The sequence below is a fragment of the Musca vetustissima genome, unplaced genomic scaffold (assembly GCF_032173495.1).
Source record: "Musca vetustissima isolate MV318-11 ecotype Yass unplaced genomic scaffold, APGP_CSIRO_Mvet_v1 utg9226, whole genome shotgun sequence".
Taxonomy (NCBI): Eukaryota; Metazoa; Arthropoda; class Insecta; order Diptera; family Muscidae; genus Musca; species Musca vetustissima.
This window is the reverse complement of record NW_026885273.1, coordinates 283540-306494: the sequence shown is the minus strand read 5'-3', so window position 1 is coordinate 306494 and position 22955 is coordinate 283540. Positions and strand designations below refer to the sequence as shown.

Sequence of the window (22955 nt, the reverse complement as noted above, 5' to 3'; positions counted from 1 at the left end):
ATCCCAGAAATATACCAAATGGTAGCATCGCAATCGAATTATACAGAAGCGAGTCCTTAATGACTTTAATCTGTGATATGATATGCAATAAAATTGTAATACAAGCGGTGAATGCATTAAATAATTAAATTTATCGTCAAACAATAATAATGATATAAAGTTTCCTTATAAAAATCTATCAACAGAATTAATATTTAGATAAATTTGAACATTTCAATTTATATGACTTTTGTTTTCATTGGTGGGGGTGGAATACAACTTTTGTGTTCACAATTCATTTTATCTAAAAGAGACCCCGCAAACAGTATCGCTGTCACAACCATGGTGGCATCTTATTGTACAAACAGAAAACAAAATACAAATAAAGATGATAACAACAGCAACAATTACCTTTGATGATATCAACCAACCAACAGACAACAACAACATCATCAGATACGAAACCAATATTTAACAATACATGTCTTTCGAACGCACACACGCACGCATCCACATTCACCACATGCTTATGTCAAAAATGAATTTAAAGTTCTTTTACCCGGATTCGGATTCGTTTATCCTCACTCACTCACTCACTGCTGCTGATCCTCCTCCACCACCTCCGACTCTCCTTCTGCCCACTCTCCATACCACATCGATGACTTTTATTGCATCTGTTCCGTTTGGTCTTTGTTAAGCACTTTTAAAGGACATGAATGGTTTTTCTATCTGTTTTTGTTGTTGTATTGTTTTGTCTTTTGTGTCTTTTTGTTCGCCCAACCAAGAGTTCCACAGTTCCCCGCTCCGTAGCATTTTCCGCCACAAAATAACCACAAGGACAAAATACAGTCTCAGCATTGTTCCAGTTGGAAACTTTAACATAATCTCTTCATCAGAAACGTGAAACTGGTGTGGGTGGTGGGTAGGTGGCAAGGAGAGAGTCGGAGGGGAAAATACAAAACAATCACAAAAATGAAAGTACAAAAAAAGGACCCAAACAAAAAAAAAATGGAAAACCAACCGAATTACATTCTCAATGAAATTTAAGAATATTGTAGCAGTAGCAGCAACAACAACAGCAGCAGCATCGAACAAGGCAACGAGAGATCGGTAAGATTTTATTCTACGCCATTCAATTGAAGCAAAGGCGATAAAGCTTTTCATTCGATTTGTTTCGATTGTTCCGCTTCTTAGTCTCTTTTCGTTTTGGTTTTTCTACATTCGGCAACGAGACATATGAGATGTTGTCAAACAAATTGATAAACTTTTAACCCTTACCACGGATTTGTGTGAATTTTCAACATGAATGTACGTATGTGCGCCCTCGTGTGTGTGTGTGTGTGTCTGAAGGGAAGCAGCAACAAAAGGCACAAATCCAAAAAAAAATTAAAAGCGACAATTGATAGATAGTTCCAAATCAGTACAGACTTAACACTTGCTTTCGTTTCCAGTTATTTTTTGGGATGAAACGTCACACAGACACAGCCGTACAAAAAAATAAAAATAATCACTGCCGGAATGCTGTAGCCAGACATGAATCCCCACCAACATCACAAATCAAAACAACAGCAACAAAAAAAAAATAAAATCAAAGGTTCTCAACATTGTGAAATCAAACAGAAATATTCATTTTTATAGCATTTACCATAAACGAACAGGGGGTTGAATGGGGGTCAACTAGAGCACACACACACACACAGAGACACATTTCATTAGTGTTGCCACATTTGTCATTCCAGAAGGGTGCTGCTTTTTCAGACAACTATAACAAATGGGAAATATATATGGAACACCTTCTGCAGAAGAAAACATAAGAAGATGTCCATACATATCTTCTAAATTAACACAAAAGTGTAGGTCCATCAAAGGACTGTATATAGTCAATGAAACGAGAAATTGGGGAAAAATCTCAATACTAAATAAATTCCCTTTTATCCAAGCATTTCTTTCAAATAAATGAAAACTGATATCGTAGATTGGGTAAAGTGACTATGCGTAAACTAGAACTACCAAAGGCATACGATGCCCAGCATTACTTTAACTTGTAATAGAACCTTCAGCCAAATAAAATATGAATCGACCGTTAAAATTTTTAGAACGAATGCATCGATATAGACCACCACAATACACCTCACACTTTTCACAATCGTATCACAAATCACGCTAAGCTGTTCGAAGACATAGAGAAAACCAACCTTCGACCTAGTTTGAAACGTTGGATAATCAATTATATGTGTGGTCGCCAGTCATATGTGGAGTACAGATACAAGAATTCCAAAATCCGTAGAGTGAAACAGTTCCATGTTTCGCTCTACGGATCTCTAAACAGGGGTCCATAAGTCTCTTGCCGGTGTTGATAAAGAAACCTCGTTAAGTACCCTAAAAAGCAATAGGTCGGTCGGTTGTAAGCTATGCGGCATCAGTGTGGTTTGCAAATGTAAGCGATACGCAGAAGAAAAACATTCAACCTGTCAGAATATCGCGTTGAGAAATTCGACCGGGTGCCTCCTTTTAACACCAATGGACCATATACACGAGCAGTCGATTATCTGACCCGTACTCGATGCATTACCTCATCCATGACATCACCTTATGGATGTAAGGAGAGACCAGGCATATAAGAAGAGACCAGGCATGTAAGGATAGAACTACATGATCCAGAGAATTCATGCACAAAATAGTACGACAGCGGTTATGGCTAAGCACGTATTCTCTTTTTTCTCTTTTCGTCAGTAATTTTAGGTGATTATCTCTCAGTTACGCTCTCACACACTCTCAATTTAGTTCTGTTCAACAGTGATCTATAGAGAGAGATCGAACGATATACGAGAGAACCCCTAGATCAACCGGCTTACCGAACAGCAATATCAACAGAATGTATTGGACCTTACGGTACGCTGCTCCTCTTCAACTGCTCAGCTAAGCCCACTCATCTGTCTCTGAAATAGTTTTGGACGCAGCCGATCCAGATTGCAACATTCTTGAAACAGAGGACTCAGAACCAGAATAAAAGAAAATACAACAAATATATAGATAGTTACTACAACAACAATCGTATCGTTTTCAGAGTGTAGGTCAAACATTTGGGCATGTGCTGGTGATTAACCACCTCTCTTTCTAACTTATAACCCAAATCCGCTATATCGCGTAACATTTTGTGGTGTTCGATCCCAGGGCATACAATTTGTATAGGCCTTATCCGTGGATTTTTTAAACAACTTTTATAGACCCTTGGTAGGCGTAGATTTTTTAAACAAATTTTATAGCTCATTGGCACAGTTGGAAAAAATACCGATCTAGCGCGCAGAAAATAAAAAAATGAAGTTGAAGGAAACTTTAAAACATTAATGCAGTTTTAAAGTAGAGTGTTGAGAGTACTTAAGTTCGTATAAAATAATCCGAATTAATAAGCTAGAACGGAATAACGGTACATTTAAAATAGAAATGTTTTCCAATGTTAAAAATGGTATTTTTAGCTATAAAACTGCGATGGTCGTGTGCATTCTGTGAATATATTATTATAAAATTTTGTCCATTTTTGATATATAGTATTGGTATTTAATTAAATGGTAAAGTTATATAACCCATAAGTTATTTTAATTTATGTGTTTCGGGCTAAATATATGTAAGGTCCGTTTTTTTTTTTAAATTCCATCAATTAAAATAGGGGTTTAGTATGGAGTGCAGTCGATATCAGCGTTGATTTTTATTTAATTTTTCTTGTGTGTCTATCTAGAACATCATACTAAATTTTTTCCTGCGACTTCCTGCGACTCTCGGATTTATGGCAATTTTATGAAAAAATGCCAATTTGGTGTAGGAAGCTTTTTAAAAAGGTCTTGTTTAAATAAAATTAAAAATTGGTGAATTTTGTTGATATGATTGATCAAATATGACTTGGAATAGATCACAGCATAGCAGATAAGAAAACAACAAGTTCAAAATGTGCGTCCTAAGGTTCCAGAGTAATGGGTGTGAGTATGAAAATGAGGGTATTTAAGTAAGCTGCTCCAAACACTGATATTAAACTCATGCACTGAATATACATTGATTCCAAATGTCTTTCTAAATAAAAATTGAAATTACAACGAAATCGGTTGTAAGAGTCTTCTCAAATACCGCAGGTAAAGGGTCTACTTTATGAACCCTGAAAAAATATCATTGGTGTAACATTCATATATACACGGTTTTACCTACATATATGGTTTTCGCTATAAGCAAACGGAAATTTTGTGCGTAGAGGTGGAGTTTATGGACTTTTATTATACCTGTTATGGGTTTTCCAATGACCTCACATGCAAGGATTCGAGGTTTGGGATGTATATTGCACATTTCATACCGTCTGGTTTTGAAAAAGTGGAAAATTAATAGCTCCGATCGGCCACTTTTCGAAAAAGGAAGACACGCGTTTTTTAGCCAACCTAGCTTGGCATCGTCGATAACTGGTGTTGATGAAAAATTAATTAAAAATTGTAGTGTTATGCTTTCAACCATGGCCTGTGGATATGCTATTAATGCAGAGTCATTTGAAAAACTTACTAAGGAAACATTTATTTTTTTCGTGGAATTATATCCTTGGTTCTATATGCCTTCAAGCATACACAAAATATTAGTGCATGGAGCTGATATAATTAAATGTGCAGCTTTGCCCATAGGAATGTTGTCTGAAGAAGCCATGGAATCCAGAAATAAGGACTTTCGGAACTACAGGGAACTGTACACCAGAAAAATTAGTCGTGACGAAACAATGAGGGATCTTTTCAATAGGTTGCTATTTTCTTCTGATCCAAAAATATCAAGTTTGTCTCGTAGTACAGATCTTAACCATCGATATAGGGAGCCACTATTTGAAGAAGTCCTTAAACTACTGGAGAATCCTATGCTACCAACTAATTCAGATCAAAACTCGGATTCTGAATGTGATTAGTATTTAATAAGTAACGCCTAAATTTTGTAAAATATATATAGTTTAATGTTTTAGATATGTAATAATAACAATAATAAAGATATATATAATAACAATAGTGTTTGCCCTTAACCCACTTTTTACCCTCCAAATGTTTCGGGATTTTTAAGAGAAGCTCCCATTTTAGGAGTACTATTAGTTATAACGAAAAATGTTACTTATTATAAGATGTTTCAAATGCTTCAAAATAGTATTTTTTTTCTAAAAAAATCGGCGCAAATTTTTTCATAAAATAATTAAAATTGTCCATCTAAATCTATTCTTATCCAAAATATCGATAAACATACAGTAAAACATCTACTTTTATTTTCTGCGCGCTAGATCTGCATTTTTTCCCACTGTGATTGGTAGGCCCTAAGGCGTAGATTTATAAAGGGTTGAATTGTCTAAACAATTTTTATAGTCCCCCTAAGGCGTGGATTTTTTAGACAATCCCCTAAAGCGTGGATTTTTTAGGCAATTTGTATAGCCTTTTGATAGGCCTAAGACGTGGATTTTTTGAACAATTTGTATAGCCTCTTTGTTTTATAACCTATAGGGCGTGGATTTGAAACACCGGTATTGTATTATCTACCTTACCTATCCATGGATGCCTCTCTACCATTAGGGGAGACTGGGGCATCTTCGCATCGGGGCACCTTCGGCAATCGCGTTTTCGATATGAAGCTCTCACCGTACATCACTAGTTTCGATACATAGGTATCGAAATAAATAACTGACACAAAGTTTGAAATTTCTAGCTAATAAGCTTATTTAGATACATGGATTTTTGTATTTTTATAGATGTTTCTGTAATATTTCAATTCCATTTCGTAAGTATTTCGTGTATAAAACTTTTTAAATTTTTAAGACAATATAATTAAAAAGTGGTTAACTACGGTGTGTATTATTATAGAAATATTTAAAAATATAATGTTTTTACAAAACTGATCGAAAAAAAAGAAAAAAATATAAAAAGTACATTCGGGGTACATTCGGCATTTTAAAGTGGGGCACATTCGGCCATATACAAATTGTGCAATATTATTTCCTTAAAATGTTTTTGAGTTTTTCTTTAAAATTAATCAAATGCCGAAGCTACCCCAAGTTGGGGCACATTCGGCGAATTTGACTTTTTTACAAAACTGTAAAATTTTTAACTGATACTATTTTTTTACCTTTTTGTACTATTTTTTTATAATTAAGTGTCAGAGGACAATAACCAGCCAAAAATTGGTTATATATGTTGAATAAGTACTGAGATATAGAGCTCTAAAAAAATGTGCCGAAGGTGCCCCAGTCACCCCTACCACATCTTCCCCCTGATTATGTTGCTCATTGACCGTTTTTGGGTGATATTCGTCTTTTTCGACGATTGAAACCATCAAACCTGTTGTCCATAGTCCTATAGAAAATGGTACGAAAAATTTTAGAGAAAACGGCGTTCGTTGTGAACTAAGTAATGATTCACATCGAAAATTCGATCTATAACTTAATGGGAAGCGATTCTATTTTTTTTTTTTTTTTCGAGAAAATCGACTTCAATATTTTGAGAAGCGCTCGTGTCCCGAAATATATTGATCATTTTAAGAAATTTTCTTGATGGATTTTCGAATTAAATTAAAAAAAATGAGTTTTCGAAACCAAGTATTAATGTTCCATAAATGATTTTTTTAAGGGGAACAGGTAGCCCAATTTCTCAATTACTTTAAAACTACATAAATCAATAAATAAAGTTTTTTCCACATTCTTTGAAATGAATGAAGCAAATTTAAAAACAAAGTTCCTCTTTGCCGAACAACATTTTAATCAAATAATAATTTTATTTACTCTCTAAATATTTGGAAACCTGTTTATTAAAAGTGTCCTTTGTGTATAATATTGTGGTTACACCGCCAAAATAAAATACCGAGGCCGTTATGTGACATTCCACCCCACCCTGCTGCTTGCTTAACCAAGCTGTTCGTAGCATGACCCTCATATCTTTGAGATTAGAATATTTCTGGGGGCTATTGTTTGATTTTATTTATTTTTATTTGTAATTGTTGCAAATATTTACATTGGCAAAAAATGAAAACATCATAAAAATATATGCACATAAACAAAACAAAAAAACAAAATACATGTTTATATGTACAAACACACATACACACTCTGACAACACAATAGAAGCCAAAAAAGCAGAAATGTAACCAGCGAATGATGATGATGGTAAACAACAGAAATATTAGAGAAATATACAAAAAAAGGGGGAAATAAATAAAGCGACGACATTCTCTTCTATAGAAACCACAAAACCGCCAGTGGTTGCGTTACAATGCTACAACAATACACAGGAAAATCTTAGCTTGTGTTAGAATTTTTTATAAGGGAGGGGGAAGCGGGGGATGATGAAAAGCCACATTTCGTATTTTGTTGAGTTCGTTTTGTACGCAGAAAAGAATTATAAATACAAAGTATATTTTTGGTTGAGGGGCTAAGAGAACCTTACCAATGTTCCAACAACAACCCACCCAACCACCAAGACGAATGAATGTCTTGGTCCTTAGGGTTAATTAAAGCAGATAGTTTTTGTAGTGTGTGTATGGCTGTGTGTTTTGGCAATACAATATTGACATAGACTAACCACAATTTGAAAAACAACATTCAGAAGGGCAGCCAGACACTGACCTTTGGTCATATCATTTACTTTATCTTAGGGCAAATAAACGGACAATCAAATCGCTATAAATCAACGAAATTTAATGTGAATATGAAGGTAATGAGACAAAATGGGTTGAAATGAAATTATCAACAACAACAGCAAAAATGTGGTAAAAAGTGGACGGGAAAAGTGAAATATTTGTGAACGAGTAATCTATGGTTTGGGTAGGTCTTATACAAACAAGGCCATTAACTGTGGAAATAAGTGGTCTGCAGAATTTAAGTTAATAGCATTGGAAAGGTTGTAAACTGGATGTCGTAACGATCCACGAGATACATTGCGAATTGGGGGGCTTCGTTGTGGATCCCACCATTTCATTGGGGGGATGGATAAAACACAAAAGTTGGTTGTGAAACAGAATGTCTCCGAATGAGTGGGTGGTTGGAGAATTCTCAACGCATTCTCGAAGAACGATGTCTTGTCGCCAGATCGTCACGGACACGACAGGAGAAACATTTATACCGAAAAATGGGGTGCTCAATGAATTGGCGGTTAATATAAAACGCGCACCTCTTCGCCCCCCACCCCCCCGAAATTACGTACTTCCCTGCTCCCGTATATAGTTTCGTCCGATTTAAGGTAAAAGGGGCACCAAAGGCCCTATATAAATAATAAATGGATTCCTGATTGATATTACATTTTAAACAGTGAAACATACCAAAAGCTTGAGTAAAGTTAATTTTAAATATATTTACAAAATTTAGCACAGGTTGCAGAATGACATGGGTAGGGATTGATGTAAGTCGGTTTTCATATAGATAAAGATCACATATTTAAGTTCGTTCAATTTCACGTCAATTTTCCTTCGAAAAGGCGACATCTGTTAGGATACATAAATAGAATATACCCAAAATGGTGAAGGGTATTATATAGACGGCCCAGTCCGACTTTACTACTTTCCTTACTGGTTCTAAATTGGGATATCATACGTAAATTGGGATGGGAATGAGGTTGTTTATTATTGTCTATGTGAGAAACCTAAGTTCTGTTTAAAAATCATTAATCAATATTCCATACAATTCCCACTGACAAATATGGTAGGTAACCACTTGTTGAGGTCGGCTAGAATTCATATTCTGAAAATCCATAAACTCCAGCTTTTAAGTGTTTACACCTAAATTGACATAAATTAATGTTTCTTTTATGACAATTGGACGTGACACATTGAAATGAACGTCACACACTATGAACAAAGCGGGAATAATATGCCCATCAACTATTAAATTATATTTTTTTATTTTCAAACAAACATGAATAATTACAGAAAAAATGACAGTAGTCAATAGTAGTTATTGATAATTCATAAAAACTGTTTATTTAAATGTTAATACCTTTTCATGGAATTAAAATTAATAAAAAAATATGTTTGAGTTGAGGCGTAAATTTGTTGGTGTTGTGTTTATTATTTTCCATTTCAGCCTTTGATCCGCGATTTGTTCCATTGTCACACATCATCAATTTCCACGAAAATCTTTCTTTTTTTTTTTTGTTAAGAGGAAAAGCAACAGCAGCTAGAGCAAGGACAACAGTAAGAAAAAGCAAGCAGGCAGGCAGTTACTAAATTTCATGTCGTGCCAAATAACAACATCATATCTTGCAGGCCTACATCACCCAGAACTGTAAATGGCGAAGAAAAAAGAAATTTGTTTTGCCAAGTGCATGATATCACTCTGGATGAACTGGATAAAATATGGTGCTACACTTTTTCGCAAATTGGAATTGCTTTAGTGGTCGTGCTGCTATAGCTGCTGTTAAAACAAATCCTTTTAAAATGAATACAAGAAGACAAATGTGCATATGGGTATAAATTGTTCTAATGTTAGGGTGAAACGAATTTCAACAAAATTTTTCAGATTTTTTGCTAATAAAAAAATTTATATAAAAAATTGCTGAATTGAAGAAGACGTGGAACAATTGTACACCCTGTCTGTAACTAGCCAGTACCAAAAAACTGGAATCGATCTGGAAGGCCTTGTTAAACTTGCCAACCTATCAGGGTAAATAAAAATAAACCCACCAATCATAGACTAGGATGCGAACGGCCTTAGTCTCACTCGACCAATTGGCTGCTACAACAGCAGCGAAACAGTCCAAGATTTGAAAGAAACATTTTATAAAAATTCTAATATTGTACATTCCGCAAATATTCACAACATATCTCACTTAAGTGATTAACCTGATTCGTCTGGTCGCTGATAACCAGCCATTCATCACCCACCAACACTTTTAAATATGGCACAAATGAAAATGGTTCACCATTTGTTATATTTACACCTTGCGGCAAGTCACATCTCTACATAATCCACTCAACCTAAACTCTCGCAAAAACTTAATTCCTATCGCCCTTATAGTAGATTTTTTCCATACCCACAAAAAATCCACCCTAGGCGGCATATACCCCTTTTTTCCTCGGCAAGGCAACACCACAGCCACAATTCGCATAAGTATATTGAAACGTTCATGGCACACAATAAAATAAGAACAACAATAAAAGCGGCAACAACAACAACAGCAGCAACAATAATATTTATGTTCCATCAAAGAGTAAAAGCAACAACGATTATCAAAAGCAACAAGAAAGAAACGATGTGAGAAGAGCTATGAAGACATTTGTCATAAATCTCATTTTAAGGATTCGTAACTGTTGCCAAACAATGTCGAGAGTAGATTTTTTAATCATTGCAAGTGACAAGTTCAAGACCAAATTCTCATTTATATTCGTTGAAAAAAGAAAGAAAACAAAGGGGTAGAGAAGAGAGCGCCACACCATGAAATACACATACACTGCACAGTAGTTACATCGAAGATCGGAGCATCGAATGAGATATAAATTGGGATATATATTGCTAAAGACGCCTAATGGGAATCCCAGTCCGCATTATTTTAGCTTGCAATCGATAATGACAGAATAGATTTGTTCAAATTCGTAAAAAAATTGTACGAAAAATATTAAAATTAGTTGCATTGACATTGAACATGCGGAATCAAGAGTTGAGCTACCAAAGATTCCCCAAAGGAAAAGATACCCCATAACTAATAAGAGATGACTGTATAGTGTGTATACCAGGGTGCGCAAAAATTCGCTCGCGAATGAATTAAAATATATTATTTTCGTTTTGTGCTCATTTTAGGATTGAATTTATGGCGATAAATTCTTTACCAAACGAGCATTCACCAAAGAATGTTCGCACACACATAACAAACGAGTGAGAGCACACAACAACGATCTTTCTTTTCGTTTGGTGGTTGAAATTCTTTCTGACATTCTCTCACGAATGATCGTTCGTGAACTCAATAGTTGTTGGTTTGTTATTCCACACACTTTCTGCTACTCACACATTCATTTGTTGTGTGTGTTCACTTTTTTATGATATTTTTGTTTGTGGTTGTTTTTAACAGTGCTCCCGAGCATTCGCGAACATTTGTTTTTTGAGTTTTTTGAAAGAATGTTCTTCAGCAACAAATGCTCGCGAACGAACGAATCGACGACGCTTGCAGCGAAATTTTATCGTTCGTGAAATTTTCGTACAATGCGAACATTCGCGAGAGTTTGCAAATGCTTGTTCATTCATTGTAACTTTATCATTCGCGATAAATTGAATAACATTCGAATTCTCGCCGTTAGCATTCGTGAGAAAGAAAGAGTGTATGGGGTCTGAATAGCAATCCATCAGCTGAAGACTAATAAAGCAGCAGGTGCCGATGGGTTAAAAGCCGAAATATTTCAAGACCGGTGGTCACATGCTGATCAGGAGCATGCACCAGCTAGTTAGAGGAATTCATGTTCAATGATTGGAGCCTCAGCATCCTGAGTCCCGTTCCAAATATAGAGAAATTAGTCTCCTTCCCATTTCATATAAAGTGATAGCCAGCGAGCTTTGTGAACGACGGAGGGCAATGGTCAATGAAATTATTGGACCACATCAATGCGGCTTTAGACCTGGCATCCGCCATAGACCAGATTTTCACTCTGCGCCAAATCCTGGAAAATGCCCACGAAAAACACATCGACACTTTCCACCTATTCGTCGATTATAAAGTCGCATTCGACTGCCCTATCCCCTCAAAAGCGTTTAAAGCCATGTCTGCGATAGGCATTGCTGCAAAATAATTACGGCTATGAAGGATAACTTTATCTAGCACAAGATCAGCAGTTAAAGTCAGAAAGGGCACATTTCGTAGCCCTTCAATACCGAACGAGAGTTCAGACAAGGTGACAGTCTACGTTTTACCTTTTTTTATTTGACCTGCTCGAAAGGATCATACGATATGCAAAGGTGAATATAAATGGCACTCTGTACACCAAACAACACATGCTACTCGGCTACGCCGATGACATCGACTTAATGGGTCGAACATTGCGAGCGGTAACAGCCAACTTTGAACGAATTGAAAAGGGGTCTGCCAAAGTGGGACTGGCAGTAAATTCCGAGAAGAGCTTGCTGATGAGGTATTCATCTACCTCATTATCGCCATAAACAAAAAAATTACATCAATTTTGAGATTCGGAAAAGAATAGTGTTGGTCAACAGATGCTACTATGTCATAAGTAAGCAATTTAGAAATAAGGCCATCTCTCGCTAGACACAGCTCATACTATCCGTGATATTGTATGGATCTGAAGAGCTGCCTAACAAGCAGAGGAGGCAGCTCTTAAAGTGTTTGAGAGAAAATGTCTATGAAAGTTCTACGTGCCGACCTGTGTCGACGATGAATTAAGTTTAAATTTGATATTTGAGCTGTCCAATGTATCGAATTGACAGGGCATAGCAGTATCTCAGTAAGTAATGTTTATCGACTCTATTAAAAGTTGGAATTTAAAAGAGGTCCGACATTAATTGGGGGGAAAGAAATCCATTATTTTTATATGAACTATAGGAATTTATTTAACATGCTTCGGAATGTCCGATTATGCAAATATGCACCGTTTTGTTGTATGATTTGTTGCCATTTTAAAGGTAACTTCATAATGCCTCTCTTATAGAAGTCCTGCTTTCTATTTACAAACATCTCTAGTTGTCGATTTTCACAATACTCCCTAGATACCAATTATTTTATCATTAAAGAAATTTTGCAATGCAAGAAAAAATGATAATCGCTTGGTGACAAGTCCGGACTGTATGGCGAATGCATTAAAACTTCCCAACCAAGTTCCTGAAGTTTCTGGCGAGTCACTGTGATGTGCGTGGCCTAACGTTGTCCTGGTGGAACACGACACCTCTCCTGTTGGCCAATTCTGGCCGTTTCTGGTCAATTGTAAATGGTTTAAAATTGTTTTATCGTCGATTTTTAGCTCCTGGGTGAAGTTACGACTGCTAACATGCCGGTCAACTTCGATCATTTCTCCGATTTTCGACGATCGGCCTACATGTGCGAGGTGCCTCTTTAACATCAAAAATTCTTGAACGGAATCAACGAAACCAAAATTCCACATAATTGGCTGTTATAGTAACGGAACCATGAACCCCATTCACAATTATACCTTGGCTTGCATTTTCGCCTTTGTCAAAGAAAAACTGTAAAATGTACCGAATTTTCTCTTTGTTCTCTTCCATTTGTAATACCCTGTAACTCACAACAGAATGCCCCAAACAAAAAACAGCATAAATCTGAAATTGTTCGATCGATTCTTTACGAGAATTTTTAGTATAGCCATCTGCCGAAAAAATAATGAATTTCTTTTTACCCAACCTAATATTTTTAAGCAATAAGAACCCCTCATATCAAACTGAAGTCGGTTAGGTTCAAGACTTCAAAATATCGTAAATACGATGGTATCCTTATTGGGGACTATTCCAACCACAATATAATATCTATCTATCTTCAAACTTAACTAAGCTTACAGTCCTATAAAAAAACATTTCTCACTACCCGTAATTCAATTAAATAATTTGTATTACATTACAATTCATTGTAGTGTAGAACACCACTGTGCACCACCTTCTTGTCTTGTCTCTCAACAAAACCAACTCAAGCTGCCACAATCAATGACATTTTATTTCGTTGATATTTCTATCTTGGCATTTGAATAAATGGTAACAATATGAAAAGCGGCAGCAGCAACATAAACCAACGACACCAGCAGCTCAACAAAAACAACAACAGCAACAAGAAAAATACCTTAAACATAAATCGCTTGTAATCAGTCATAACAGAGAATTATTTATTTCACAGGATGGCTGGTGCGAGGGCAGGGGGCGGTATGGGAGGCGTAATTAAAAACCTATTTTGATATTTCGTTTTCCGTTTAGTGTTTCCCCATCAAAATCTTTCCCCTGAGGACGTGGGGCACACTACGTTGGGCGCCATTTGTTTTTAATATTAAAACGTTTATGACCACATTTCATTTGGCTTGTTGACATAACGGCAACAACGATGACGACGACAACGACGACGTCAACAGCAACAACAAGTGCTAGATTCATATTTTATTTAAAAAAACATTCTAAACGTTTAGCAGTTCACAAAACTTTGAAGAGTTAAAGTTCTGTACGGCGGTTGTTCTTGTCGAGGAATTTCACATTAATGAGAAACGAACGTTAAACGCCAAAGGAATTAATGATAACCACAAATGAAATTGTGCGGGGTTTTTATTTATTTTTTTTTTTTTTTACAAAAATTTCAAAGTTCTGAGGAAATTTGTTGCATATTTTGTTAAAAAAATATATATATAAAATAGTTGAAATTACTTGTACAATGTTCCATTTGGTGTGAGTAATACAATTTTGACATATTACACGGGAGTTACATTAACAAATTATGCTTATATTGGGTTAAGTATAGTTTTTTGTAAAATTGTGAATTTGAATTTTGAGATTTGTTAGTTATATGTTATTTTAAATTTAGAAGTATGGAAGTATATTATAATATTGGAATTTTAAAAAAGTTTTAATTTGAATACAGAAGCCAATTTTTTCGCTCTACAAAAATGATACTACCCGCAACTTGAAAATATTCTGAAAATATGTGTATTAAATTCCATGAAACCGGAATCGCAACTTACAGCCACCTCGGTTAGATAATTCGGCTAAAATCTTAAAAATACCTAAAATTGAAAATATTTTACTTTTCGAAACCGCCGAATGCTCAACTACATCCACTTTGGTTGGATAATACGAAAACAAATTTCAAATCACCTAAAATATCGCGGCATCGTTTTATGGGGATACACCAAGATGTGTGGTATATATTTCAAATTTGCAGAAAATATCTTGTTCGTTTGACAAATGGGACAATCCGAATATGAGCATACTTTCATATAAAAAATTGTCGATGAAAAAGATTTTCTGTACACATAATGCCAAATTACAATGATTTCGGTTCGGTCCGCTATGTCAACGCAGGGACCTATATTGAAAATGTTCTGCAAATATTTATTTCACCTTCTATGTTCCCAGAATGTCAAATTACATTCCGCATAAACCTTAAAAATAAATAAATGACAAAAACGTTAAGTTCGGCTAGGCCGAACTTTGGATACCCTCCACCATAGGCATACTGACAGTTACTATTAATGAATATATAGGGACCTGTACCGATAATTGTACCAAGCGATTGTTGTAAACCAACATACACAAGATATACAAATGTTATAAATTTTAATGGGAGAATTTTTTTTAAATACTGCAATTGAAGTGTGATCAATATTGATCTTATTATGAAATTCCGAACATTTGTATTTATTAGCATAGGAGGTGCTATATTTAATCGATGACCGATATGGCTCAATTTTTATCGTTTTGTATCACAATACCTTCTCTCACGCTAAATATTAAAAATACCGAAAACCGGCAGATATCGTGGGGACTAAGCCTTTATGCGGGCCTAAATTCTTCATTCTACAACCCGACGTTCTAGTTTTTATCACGACATCCCTAAAGGTAGAATGAATTTAACAGATGGCTAAATCGTCATAGAATTCCATACTTTGTAGGGTACAAATTGATCATTTCGATTATAGAATATCCTCCATACTATGGCCGAATACGGCTATAGGGAGACAACACCAAAACGCGAAACATCTCAGTTAACTTTTAATACAAAAAGGGGGAATACCCCAAATGTGGCAAATATTAATCATTTTTGGGAGGGAGTTTTGATACCAAATACGATTACAAAAAATCAACGTTTCCACGACAGAGGGGTCTACGATCCGAAACGACCCAAAGTCTTACTGGGCCAACGTCTGCCACCTCAGCCCATTGTGTAAAAGCAATATGGCTGCTACAACAACAACAACAACAAAATCAAGTTACTGCGAATTCGGTTTAAAAAGGTGCTCAAAACCCTAAAAGTAACTAAAATTTTGTGGTACCGTTATATAGGAGCTACCAGAAAAAGTAGACTGATATTTATAATTGTTGGTGGGGAAATTTGGTGCCCAATAAGAACCCATTGTACCAAATTTTCGCGAATTCGCTTAAGAACCCCACAAAATATAGAAAATTGGGGGTACACATATATGTGTGATATGTCTAAACGTGGACTGATATAGCCCATCTTCGAACTTGACCAACTCTAAGCAAAATTTTGCCAACTCCATGCTAAATTTTGGCGATTTATCTCAATTTGTTTAGAGGCTAGAGTGATTACAACAGACAGAGAATTTTAAATCGTCATAGAATTTTACTCTGATCAAGATTATATATACTTTATGGGATCGGAAATGATTATTTCGATGAGTTACATAAGGACAAAACAAATTTTGATATACCCTCCTTACTATGGTGGAGGACATAAAAAATGGGCGGTCCTATGATAGGTATACTTTGGACTAATATTGAAAATTTGGACATTATTGAACATTTTCTATAAAGAACCAAAACCAAAAAAAAACCTTCACCGAAAATGATCGGTGAATAAGTTATCTATACAGTAAAAAAACCTGTATGCCAATTTGCAATTACTTTGGTCTGAAAATGCCTACGTTCCCTAAAATGAGGCGGGTCCTGTATAGGGCTATAAAGGGCTATACCAAAATCTGATCCAATATATCAAAGTCCTAAGAGTAGTAAATATTTATGTTCAAAATTACAAAGTTCTATCATTATTCCACATGGCTAAATTATTCCGATCAGGAATATATGTATATACCTTATCGAAACTCCAGTGAATATTTCAATTCAATTAAATTTATTATCGTATAAGAGAATCTGGCCCAAAGGACCAGAGCTATCAAAAAAGAGGTTTTAGAAATGGAATGGAAAATTTAATGAATCTTCCACTTAATGATAATAATAAAATCAAATTTCGATGTTGAAAAAGATCGGAGACCCCATCTGGCGACTACAATATTTAACTCTATACCCTTTCATAGGAGATTGACTTTTAAGAATAACGACTACAATTATAATTAACAATCCAATATTTCTAACTCGTCTTGTAACAAGAACCATAATAATTTTCCTGTCATATAAACTCTTCTATACAGTCTCTATCCACTGTAAATTTTAAAATGTGTCCGCACCCATTCATTTACTCTACAATTCAGCAAAGAAATAATAAATAATATCTAACTATGAAAATAGATTATTTGTTATTTTTGTAATGAATAAATACATATAAAGTATTATTTCCTCCGTATATAGAAAACAGTTAAATTTTGAGTACATAATTTTACATAAACCCTTTTTTTAATATTTCTTATTTTATTTTTTCATAAGTTTTGTGCGTACAATTTCTAAAATTCTTGTAGTTATTAACAAAAAATTACTATTTACAATCTTAATTTATTATTTGTGTATATTCTATTAAAATGCTATTGTCTTCATTGTATTTTAATAGCTTTCATGGTTATGATTGACGATACGTTTCTATTATCTACACAAAAAATTATAGGCCGACACAAACTGTCGTTGTGTGTGAGTGTGTAGCTCTAAATAGAAAATTATTATTACGAATGGATTCTTGATAGTGAATATCAATTTAAGTTTTACTTTAAGTGTCGCAGAATTTTTATAGGCAAACATAAATGTATAATGTTTTTTTTATTTACATACATTATTGCTTAAATTAAAGACTCCGTTTGGTAAAATATATTTTTATTATTAATTTTTATATTTGTATATTCAAAGTATGAGTATTATGTTCTCAGCTTGCGATAGTCTACTGAAATTTGCACATTATTTTGGTCTTCTTAGACAATTGTTCAGCATTTAAAAAACTTGACGTTTTATTTTAAACAGTATTTGAACAACCAGCTTTCCTGTATCCACAGTAAACGGCTATTTTAGCTTGACCACCAACATGAGAAATATATTAAATGAAAAAAAAATAAAAATTAAATTCCTTTATTTTGTACTCAAATATTTTCAACCATTTTTTTCACTCTACCAAGTATATTGACAAATTAATATCCGCTTATTATGAAAAATTGTCGTCTTCATTTACCTCGGGGGGTTCTGTCGTTCTAATAATAGAAATTATAACTTATTAAAGTTTATGTCTGCGCAAAAAAATCCATTCAAATTCTAAGCAAAGCATTTAAATTTCAAGTACAAATTGGCGAAAACTTTCCCAAAAAACAAAAACTACAAATTTAACCTTTGAACTCATTTCGTATACGGCATTTGTATGTCAAAGCCTTCAGTAATGAATGTTCCACACATTCATTTTAGTTTTTTTTTATGTAAAGCAATTCGAAAGCAAAAACCATGGAAGTTTATTTTGCTGTGTATTTCACATAGAAAACCACTAAGGCCACAAATTGCTATATTAATTGGAAACTAATTTCTGTGTGTGTTGGATAATATTTGAATAGAAATTTATAAAAGAATGTATTTATAAGGCACAGTAATCATTTACTTGTGAACTAATTCTAAAGAATGTTATTAGATCACTCAATAGAAAATATTTATTGTTTTTTAGGATATTTAAAATTGTACAAATGTTATTGGATTATTTCCAGTTCGGTAATCCAATATAATTATTATGGTTTATTTTTTAATATTCCTAAGGAGGAAGCCAACGATTACAAATCGGTCAATTAATATGGACACGGAAAAAAGTTTCATTGGCTATATGGCACCTATTGAATCTTTTGGAGGCGGATATTGTTTTGTGCATTCACGGTAAATACTTTCTCAGACGTCGATGTTATCCTAACAAAAGGATTGTTATGCAAAATATAACTACTTTTTGTTCAAGGCCTAGGTCATCCGAAAAGGCTAATGATGACAGAAGAAAGAGAATAATATTCTGGTTATTTAATTTGTTAATTTTCTTTATATCGAAACAAATGTAGTGACAGTAGCGCTTAGGAGGCAAATTATAATTAATTCTTGTTGTTTTTTTCGGGATAATTTTTGATTGGACTTGTTGAAGTTCGACTGTAAATATGGGAAAAACCATGGGATAATTACACTGTGCTACAAAATAACAAAAAAAATTTTTCAGGGGTTCTAATGTACCAATTCTGTATATTTGGAGTCTCTGAACCACGAAAATACCTTTGGTTTTTCTGGGTCACTTCGAAAATTTATTTTATAACGGTAAATATAGAGAAAAACGTGGTTTCATGGATTTTCAATTTAAAACTCGTATAACTTACTTACTTTTTAACAGATTTATATTATTCTCTTTTTTTCTTTCGAAGAGTACAATTTTTCCTTTCAAACAAGATATATACTTGGTAAATCGGTTGAGGATTGGCTGAGTTACAGCGGTTGAAATGTGAAAAAATACGTATAAAATGACAAAATTTACTTTTCTTCGGGCTGTACGATGAAATTATGGCATCAAGCCATATAAGTTTTATTGTATTACGGGAAAGAAAATTAAATTAGCTTTCAAAGATGATAAAAATCAGAAAATCGGTTAAAAAATGGATGACTTATACACATTTTTGTATTGATTCTATGCATATTCTCTAATTCTCTCATATTCTCGATTTACCAAGTATATATCTTGTTTGAAAGGAAAAATTGTACTCTCCGAAAGAAAAAAAAGAATAATATAAATCTGTTAAAAAGTAAATAAGTTATTCGAGTTTTAAATTGAAAATCCATGAAACCACGTTTTTCTCTATATTTACCGTTATAAAATAAATTTTCGAAGTGACCCAGAAAAACCAAAGGTATTTTCGAGGTCCAGGGACTCCAACTAAACATATTTGGTACATTAGAACCATTGAAAAATTTTCGTGTCGCACAGTGTTATACAAGGTAGTCTCATACAGTCATATGTTTTCAATTTTTTCATAAATTTGCCATTGACTTTCTGTAACTATGCCATGAGGAAAAACTTAGTAATATTTAAACAAGTAAAAAAGTTCTGCTTTTTATGCACTCCACCATGATATGGACATTTGAAATACCATTAATCTTTCGAGACCTTCTTAAATGGCGCGCTATGCCAGGTAAATTGTTGGTAGGACATTTTGACAACCTATTTCGACCCATTTCGCTTAAAAACGTGCCCAAATCATTAAAGTACAGAATTGGGTTTAAAAAACTTCTCAAAATACCGAATAATAGGACATCGGTCCTCAAAATGCGCCGATATCGATAAATTCTGCTAGGTGGATTTGATATCCAATGAGAATGCAAAGCATAACAAGTTTCCAAACTCCCCAAAATATCGAATAATGGAGAGATATCATGAAAAGTGGAAAGATATCGAGCATTTGGTAGGGAGATTAGTTCCCAAAAGAAACACAAAATTCTAGATTACAGCCAAGCAAAATGTAGCAAAAAGTTCCCAAAATACCGAATATTTTGGGTTAACGATATATTGGGACTGTATCAAAAAGTGGTCCGTTGTGGACCATTTTCAAAACAAAAGATCCTAGGAGTAGTGAAGTGTTCTTACTTGTGGGGTTCGTTTAAGTCGACCGCATAATACCGATTTTTTCTAAAATTAGACTTTTTTGATGGAGCACCTATTCTATTGGAAGATATTTTGCCTATAATTTGAAAAGCATTTGTATGATCTCAATATAAAGAGGATCGGTAAGGTTCTACCTAGAATTGTGTGCCCAAACTCTCGATTGAGCCTAAAAAAATTCATTTTGTAAATGAGCCTAAAAAACTTCAAAATAAGGAAAATATGGAGGTTATACCAAAACACGGAACTATATTGAAAATGTTTTGCGAAGAAACTTTTTACCTAACAAAATCTCAGAATGGCAAATTTATGTCACTTCTATTGGATAATAGGTTTAGGTTTGGATAATAGGTTTAGGTTTGTCACTTCTATTGGATAATAGGTTTAAGACCCTTAAAATAACTAAAATGGGGCGGGTCTCAAAATACACCGAAAATGGGACGGTACAAAATGTGTTCCGATATATGCCAGTTTCACTACCAAACATAGTAACGATGGATTAGCAAAACGTCAGCATATGATGGAGGGTATAAGCATTGTGTGTGGACAGGATAAAAAGACAGCTATCAATTTAAAACAAATTTCAAAAATTGTTGATACCTTTGTCCAATATTAAATATTGAAAAAAAAAATTAACAATAATATGAATATGTTTTAATCACAATTCTCTATGAGATAATAATGTTAATTGAAATTATATATTCCATTCCCAACATGTTATTAATTACAATACATTTTTGTAATTCATATCACAAAAAAAATAATTAAAATTCTACAAAATTAATTCAAGTTGAAATTTGCAAAATTCTCCTAAAAAATAAAATCTAAAAAAATAAAATCGAACTGGTGTTACATTCCTAGAAATCAACTAGAATATCACATCATTTGCAATACATTGCCTTTACTTTGCCTACTTACCGTTTTCCTTTGAACGCCAACAGGTATTTCTTATTCGATGGAAAGTGCATCGATGAGGCCAGACCCGTTGAGCCGGCACGTAACGGAAATTGTTTGTGAAACAATGGAATGCTTATATCGAAGCCATGCCGAACATGCTGTATACTCATACTGGCCTTGGCCAATATCGCTTCGCCCGTATCGAAGCCCAGCGAATGCTCCACATAGTCGGGCCATGTGCCCGAATATAAATTAAAGATGACATGATTGCGACCATTGTTCCAGTGAGGTAGACGAGCCAAACGGGATGGCACATTGCGCACGTAATCCTCGGATAACGAATCGCGATCCAGGGTATCAATACCCAAAACGAACAGACATGCCTTTTCAGGATCTGGTGTATAGTAGCGCGACTCTTGTATGGCGGTTATGATTTTCTGATAATTGGGTGATATCGGTGGTGCTGCACCCAGAGAGTTCAATGGTTCGGGTGGATAGACATAGATGAGAAATTCATTATAGCATTTACTGAAGTCGAAACAGGTTTCCATGCGACATGTTCGCATTGTGTTGGAAGACGTTACAGAGCTGCCTTGATTATTGGCGTTGGCCAACTGTTGATCTACAGCCACTTGCCCTGCCGGCACTCCGCCATTCGAGGCACCCGGCATAGAGCTTCGAGACTTGTGCACCATCTCTGCTACATCTGGTTTGATGGAGTGCAAATAGTCTCGACCCATTTCACTAGTCACAAAGCTTGGCAATTGATCTAAGATTTCACTGTCACTATCCGCGATCGCCGATGACGATGACGGCAGCCCGGAATTGCGGCGACGATGCGTTGTGGTTTTCAGCCGGTAACCACCGAAATAGCAATATGCGAGGAACGCGCACGACACAAAAACCAGAATATATCGTTTCTTGGCTTGCATTTTCGATCTAATCTACTGGGCGAATTGTGTTTAGGACAAATTCACTGACTTGGAGATTTGTGGGGGAAAGCGAGAGGTGTGCAAGAATTTATCTAGAATTGTTAAGCGTTCGCGGTTCACGGAGTTTGGGAAGAAGGGGTGTTCTTTGTTTTGTTGAGGTGGGAGCAAATGTGTTTCTCACTCACTTTCTACAAGGATTTGAGGGGGTTTCTTGACAACTATTTTCACTTTATTGATGGTGCCCTTTGTCGGGTCATTCATTTGTTTTTGTTTGTTGTAGCTTCACGATTTCAATGAAATTGCCACTCGATAACGTTTGCATCTCGCTGCCCGATGTGATTTACAGATGGCATCCGCAAAATCTAAATACTCCCAGCCACAACCGAAGGAGGCGAATTGTAAACTACACACACATTGTTTTCGTTTGTATCTATTCCAAGCACTGCACATTTCTGCTTTATTTTAGCTAATTTGTTTTTGTTTTTTATTGCAATTGTTTCCCTTCCGAGGAAAACATAACACTGCACCCAGTTGGTGGCCACCAGTAACAACACTGAAAGACACACGTACCCGTACACTTCTTGCCCCGTCCGTTTGTGATTCTAGGTTTTATGCGTTTCTTTCCTTTAGTTTTTGCTTGGCGAAGATGTTGTTGTTGTTGGTGTTGATTCTTCTT

General features: G+C 34.9%; 1 protein-coding gene across 1 annotated transcript in view; it reads right to left on the bottom strand.

The window, feature by feature from the left end:
* The window catches only part of LOC133332471 (exostosin-1), a 227625-nt gene extending 205706 nt beyond the window's left edge, over positions 1–21919 (bottom strand). Inside the window, exon 1 of the mRNA XM_061540874.1 lies at positions 21369–21919. Within this exon, the coding sequence (XP_061396858.1) occupies positions 21369–21913 (545 nt within the window). The 5' untranslated portion in view covers positions 21914–21919. The remainder of the gene's footprint in view (positions 1–21368) is intronic.
* Between the last annotated feature and the right edge of the window lie 1036 nt (positions 21920–22955).